This window comes from Lactuca serriola, chromosome 9 (assembly GCF_051521515.1).
Source record: "Lactuca serriola cultivar US96UC23 chromosome 9, Lser_US96UC23_V15, whole genome shotgun sequence".
In the NCBI taxonomy this organism is placed as follows: Eukaryota; Viridiplantae; Streptophyta; class Magnoliopsida; order Asterales; family Asteraceae; genus Lactuca; species Lactuca serriola.
The window spans coordinates 213,909,628-213,916,489 of NC_136416.1; the positions used below are offsets into that span (position 1 = coordinate 213,909,628).

The window sequence follows — 6,862 nt, forward strand, 5'->3', positions numbered from 1 at the left end:
AAGGTGTTTGTGTCAAGTGGCACAAAAGGTCTGGGCATACTCCATCATGTTTTCACCCATAACCATGACTGAAAATTTCGAAATATGTTTGTGAGGTTGATTGAAGCAATTGATGAGACAAGGTTGGATGATGTTATAAGTACTACCACAATTGACTAAAACGGTAACGGTTTAGTTTTTAGAGAGAGGAAAACCCAAAAAACGTTGTGGTGGAAAATGTAAGGAATTGATTTTTGGCGTAGTTGAGGTTCTCGGTAGTCGGTATGGGTTCAAGGAGATGGTCTTCGTCGAAGTGATCTGCATTGTCAACGACGAGCATGAACTGTGGGAGGTTACACTTGTCGCACAAGGTTTTTTTTTACTGATTCAGGGGATAAGAAGGAGAATCGACGAGGATGTTTTGGTGTGGGTAAGACGGTCAGCATGGGTTAGTAAGTGGTAGTTGTTGGTGATGATGGTGTGATACTGGTTGCTGGTAAATTCTTGGGATATGTTATAGTAGATGAAGAACATGAGTTTGGAAAGTGTGGTTTTGCAAATCCGAGTTTATCTTCCAAGAGTTTGACTAACCCATATGCTTGATGAAGGGAAGTGGGGTGATGAAGTGCTAACTCGTTCTGAATGTTAAGAATATAGAATTCAACACAGAGAGTTGAGAGGAAGCAATTTAGAAGGGAATTGGTATCGTGACCTGAGAGGATGCAATTGCTGACTTTTTCAAACTCTAATTGATAGGCCGAAACAATGGTCAATTGTCGAAGTTTGAAGTGGACGACTTGGTAGTTCTCTTATGTGTAAGATCCGAGCGGAGTTCCAAGGCTCGGGAGAACTCTGTCCACGTGCACAACAGGTGGATGTTTGCTAGATGCTTGTACCGACTCTAGGCATCTACGGCGAAGTAAAAGATAACAATGGTAACTCGTTGAGCTTGTGCGATGGTATAGTAATCAAAGTAGGTTACCATAGAAGTTGGATAGGGAAATTTTGGTGGTCGGAGGTGTTTCGGTGGTGATTTTTGTTGTTGTTGTTGTAAGGATGTTGACAAGTTGATCCAACTTGGTGGCGGTAGTGATGGAGAGACGGATAAGGGTTACCATTTGGTCTTGGAGGGTTGAGTTAGGGTTGTTAGAGGAGGAGCACGATTAGCTTTAAGGAGGCATTGAAATGAGAATGAAAGCACCAGTTGATAGCAAGCCAATTTGAGATGGTGAATCTCCCAAGAGAAGTAAGAACAAGAAACTTGGGGCAGTTTTCTGCTTACTTTAACCAAATGTAGGGTACAATTTACCGAAATGTGAAAGATATCATTCTAGCTAAATTAAGGAAACATACATGCAGGAACAATCGTTAGCTCGTAACTTAATGCAATTAGCTTTTACCGGAAAAGTGGAAGTAGGCCAAGCCTTCAAGTATGTGGACAGGGGTGGATGCTTTAAGGGGCCAGGAGGGGCCATGGCCCCTCCGTTTTTTAGCTTTCCAACTCCAATACTCAAGGAGTATGAATGTAGAAGCGGATCTCTTAGGGCTGATGAGGTTGTGTCCTCCCTGTTGTGTGGGACATATCTGTGATGATTGACGAGACCAAGTAGGGCCTTCGAAGAATATATGCAAAACGTTCCCGCTATCCATTCAATGCCCTTATTCATACTCAAACCTTCTTGCTTCAACGATTCTTCGAGTGACTAATTATCGGTGGCAGAATTGTGGACTCCTACATTGCTAAATTGCTCATGTTCTATGGAAATCTACCCAAATTAATCTGTATGCTTCTTTCTCTATCTCCATTTTAGTTATTTTCTTTTCTAAAATTGCTATCTACTTGTATTTGGAGTTCGATTATTAGGGTTTTGCAACCCAATTTTGATACAAATTCATTTTCATTTTTCAATGTTAACATCAATTTTGGCTTTGAAATCAGATTTCATACTCATAACATGTAGATTTGAATATGTATAGGAATGAGTATTTTGAGATTCAATAATCAAAATTATCAACAATAAAACCAGGGTCATCGCTCCTACTCTTTTCCCGGTTGAAAAGTTGAAAAGGTTGGCTATTGATCTTTTGAGGTAAATGTATTATATTTTTTTTTATTTCTCTTAGTTTTTTGGAATCTGATTCATATTGGTATGGCAGCATCATATTTTGTTAGTTTAAGCAAAATATTTGATTAAAGGATTAAAATCCTTTAAGGCTTTTGTAGGATGTAATACTTTGAGCTAAATATCTGATTACATGATTAAAAGATTAGAATCCTTTAAGACCTTTGCAGGTTGTTCTACTTTAAATTAATGACAGTTCATGATCATTGCATTTTTTTTATTACAGGGTTAAATGTGTCTTTTTAGTTACTAGATGAATAATGAGCTCATAAGTCCAATTCAATTAAATAGTTGTGTTTGGTTTATTTAGATCCATCATTTGGGCATTCTATATGCTTTATTTCACATATGAATATCTTGAAAGTAGCTAATAAATAGGTTTGATGCTTGGAGATTCTCACACACAGTAACCGTTGCTTTTACACTATGTACTTGTATGTTTTTGAGGCTGTCTATACTTAATCTCTTATGATCACTTGTTAGCCCTTTTTGGTGCTATTCACAGACGTAACTATGATGATATCAAAGAATATGAGCAAACTCTTACTAAACAGATCATGAATGATCATACTTTCTTTGTTAATGTTTACTTGATACGGTTATAGTTTTTCTTTTTATTGTAATAAATTTTCTTTACTTTTTATATGATTTATTTTGAAAGTTGGATTCGGCCCCCTAGTTCAAATGTCTGTGTTCCGCCCATGTATGTGGAGTTCCATACTTGTGCTTCAATCCTTGTAATGGGCCTTTCAAACTTATTTTTTGATGGACTTCAGTTTGCTGACTCTTTTCTAGTGTATGCGCGGTATCACTTCCCCATGGTTGAGTTGACAATACCCTTATAGCACTTAATACCCCCATTGTTGCCATATAAATAAATAAATAAATAAACTGATGACAGCTTCCTGTTACACCCATTATCACCATTTAATTTTCATACATCGCTACAAAAAATATGGATGAATTTAAATGTATTAGAAGAAATTCTTCTTCGCCAAACAAATGCTCATTATGTGTGATTGTAGAGTCATAATTGCTATTTTTCCATAACTAGTTCATATGGCTAACTTCAAAACAAAGAAAAAAATATTTTCATTATATACAATTCCATACAACTTGTTTTTAACTATATTTAAGTGTAGCAAAATTTATCATTATTTACCAGATAATCAATTATCTAGTATTGTGAAAGAACACCTACAAACTTAATTCTTATTTGGTGTAATGGTTGACCAAAGAAAACATGGGTTTTGATGTCCTGATCATCTGAAGCCTCGTTTGAACAATGTAAAGTGCGACTTATGTTGTGTTGATGCAGCTGGACTATGAAGATGTTTCCTATTATTTAATTTTCTTACATATATAAGAAGAAATACGGCGAGTCAAAATATGTACAGTCCGTTATGTCTACAAGATTGTAGAGCGATCAACCATGCAATGAAGAAAACAAAAACGAAATTCAAGGTGGACATATTAGCAAACAGCCAAACTGAAAATATCCCATTAGAAGTGTTTGAGAGTACATGATCAAGACACCTAGCTAGTGCACAAGGGTGCTTATTGTAATTATATTTAGGAAACAAGATACGATCTTAAAACATAAAGCAATAATACGAGTTGAACATCAAAACAAGATAACACAACAATTTCACAAACACATCTCTCAGGCTTCTTTATTTTGACAAGGTTATGTATGCAGGCTGCAAATACATGATATTTGTCCGCGTTACTAATAGGGATGAAGAATGACACTGAAAGAGTCGAGGTAATCCCCGTAGTTTCCGCTGAATCCACCAAAGCTACCCTTAGCGACTGGCAGCGAGAAACTAGTCCCCTGGGTTGTGCCATATGGCCCATACTTCTTTTTGTTGGTTAGGAAAGACAATGACGTAATCACAGTGTAGCCGGCATATACTCCCACAGTTCCGCTAATCCCGATGAGGTTCTCATCATCAGCAAATGTAAACTGAAGATATACCCAAATAGATGATAAATGATGTATGATAAAACTAGAATATAAGTGCAGTACATGTTTAGGTAACAGATGTAATGAAAGCCCACTGTACCGTATGAGGTGAACCACCATCACCACCATATGTTTCAGAATGGTGTTTGACATTATCACGATCCTTGTAAGTGAACCTGATTGAATCTACACAGCCTGAGGCACTGATACGGATCTCGCAAATCCTGCCCTCAGGGATGAATGTCCAGGGATTAACTCCACCCTTACCTCCCCACGGTCCAACCTGTACGCCATTGCCTGCCTGCATATAGGGGTGAAATAAAATATATAACTAAGAAGTGGAGAAATCTTAGCAATCACCAGATGAAGTACACCAGGTTAACCATAAACCCAGCATTTCAAAATATATATGGTGAAAGAGTATACCATGTTTGATCTGAATGTATTCTGAAAAGAAAAGATGAAAGTCGTGGAAAGTAATAAGTTATACATTTAGCCCCATTAAGAGACGGACTATTTATAGACCCGATCAGGTAGGGTTTTTACTGTATAATGGATTAAGATAAGATGTCTGGTCTTCCTGTAATGAAAACATAAAAGTTTATATTGATTTACTATGATTGGGTAAATGTAATTCTTTAGTAAAAGATGTCGGTAGAAGATGTTAGGGTGTAGTAGTTTAAGGATGAATAGTAGTTTCACATGTGTCAATGTACGGTATCAATTTTTAGAGCACATGCTTGTTAGGTAGTAATTCAATAAGATGACAATAGATGCTTCTGTCATCAGTTTTTCAAAGGCTTCCATCACAGACATTTATTCTAACAACCAAGCTTTTGAACACAAGTTTGGAGGTTTTTGAGCACATGTGGGTGATCTTTCTATTTCAATTTTGTACCCATTTCCAGTTGGACCTGCGAAAAAGGGTTATAGAATATAGAACCGTGTTTTTATGTAGGCGAGGCTTTTGGCTTATATGAAAACTAAGATAGAACCCGGTTAACGAATCTCGTCATATAACCAAAATGGTGCCCGGATCCAATTCTAAAAAACCGTGTCTTATAAGGTTTGTAAAATACTGCTTCTTTTATAAACAATCGGGACCTATAATATTTAGAAAACCTGGTTCTTTTATATGTATCAATCCATGTTATCCTTTGAGGTACAAACTGTAAATATATACTAGCTAGTTTCAAGATAATCTACCAAGTTCTTTTATTTAACTTTTAATAATTTTATATTAAAATTACTTACAATTGTTACATTGTTATATTTTTGCATATATATCAAAAATCTATAAAGACAAGATCTAACATGACCTATTTACTAAGGATTTATGGTATGAACCTTTTATATTGGACTCTCGGAAGATGTAAAAGTTAATGTCATAATTAAAATCCTCAAGTTTGTAGGGTTTTGTTGGTTTTGCCCAAAGTTGAATTTTATGTTCGTTTTTACTCTCATATTTTCCAAAAAAAATATTTGGTTTTACCCTTTTTACCGGTGATAACAAGTTTTTCAGGTAACCATTATATTATTTTCACAAAAAAACCCTTAAGTTTACAGTTTTTATACGTTTTACCCTTACGTTTATAATTTTTTTATACTTTTACCCTAAGTATTTTATTTTATTATACATAATCATGCAGAAAAATCGTATTTATATACAAAAAAAAATTTAATTAAATATTGTATTTACATTTTTTAAATGTTATATATATATATATATATATATATATATATATATATATATATATATATATGGGTTTTTTTCCCAAGATAAACCGTTTAAAATGTAATAAAAAACAAATTAATGTTTTTTTAGAACTACAAATACATATTTTTATGTATTTAAAAATATACATATCAATAACAAATTTGTTCAATCATAAATGTGTTTATATATAATATTAAAAAATATAAATACAACATTTAATTAAACATTTTTTTCCTATATTAACATGATTTTTTTGCATGAATACGTATATTGTGAAAAAAAAATACTTAGGGTAAAAGTGTAAAAAAAATTTATAAACTTAAGGGTAAAAACGTATAAAAATCTGTAAATTTTAGGATTTTTTTGCGAAGTTAATATAATGGTAACCTAGAAAACCTGTTATCACCGATAAAAGGGTAAAACCGAACATTTTTTGGAAAATATGAGGGTAAAAACAGACATAAAATCCAACTTTTGGTAAAACCGACAGAACCCTGAAAAATTGAGGGTTTTTATGACATTAACCGTAGATGTAAACCACATCTTCGCATGGCCTCTTGTGCACAACAGTTGCTTCTTGTGCACAGCAGTTGTTGAAGAAACAAATGACTTGCTATGGTCCACACACTATATGAAATTGTTCATCGTTTCTAACAAACATGTCTCCTGGAAATTTCCTTTGGCTGCACAACCGCAAACATTATCAATAAGCTGCACTATAGTCTAATGTTTCGATGGCGGTTATCATGAAATTCTAATTTTTTTTAGAAGCCATGAATGCCTTCATCAAAATCTGACCATCATAAAAATCTACAACATTCTCGGTTTGTCAACATTTAATTATTATGGAAGAGAAATGCAAAAATGTTTGTTTTTTAATATATATAATTAATCACCCCTCTTGTGATGTGACTCACATGTAGCACAAAATTAGTACGGCTTTCATTTTGATATTCATTTCAATTGCTAAGAAACAAATAACTAAGATGGTCTCTGTTATAAAGTAGACGCACTCTGATACCACTTCTTATAAAATAGATTAACTATTAATGAGAAAAGCATAATCGAACAACCGCA

The 6,862-nt window shown here is 34.2% G+C and overlaps 1 protein-coding gene across 1 annotated transcript; it reads right to left on the reverse strand.

Moving 5' to 3' along the window:
* Positions 1–3,575: 3,575 nt before the first annotated feature.
* On the reverse strand, positions 3,576–4,632 carry LOC145073887 (protein GOS9-like). Its single transcript, XM_079020358.1, has 3 exons — positions 4,495–4,632; positions 4,169–4,369; positions 3,576–4,068 (listed from the first exon to the last, which is right to left on the reverse strand). The coding sequence occupies exons 1-3, from the start codon at positions 4,558–4,560 to the stop codon at positions 3,832–3,834; spliced, it is 504 nt and encodes a 167-aa protein (XP_078876484.1). The 5' UTR covers positions 4,561–4,632; the 3' UTR covers positions 3,576–3,831.
* Positions 4,633–6,862: the final 2,230 nt, after the last annotated feature.

Excerpts from the sequence above, each read along its gene's own strand:
- LOC145073887 (XM_079020358.1), bottom strand. The coding sequence starts at position 4,560 with ATGTATAACTTATTACTTTCCACGACTTTCATCTTTTCTTTTCAGAAT. Across the intron at positions 4,370-4,494 it reads ATACATTCAGATCAAACATG|GCAGGCAATGGCGTACAGGT; the intron begins GTATACTCTTTC and ends CCCTATATGCAG. Across the intron at positions 4,069-4,168 it reads ATGGTGGTTCACCTCATACG|TTTACATTTGCTGATGATGA; the intron begins GTACAGTGGGCT and ends GTATATCTTCAG.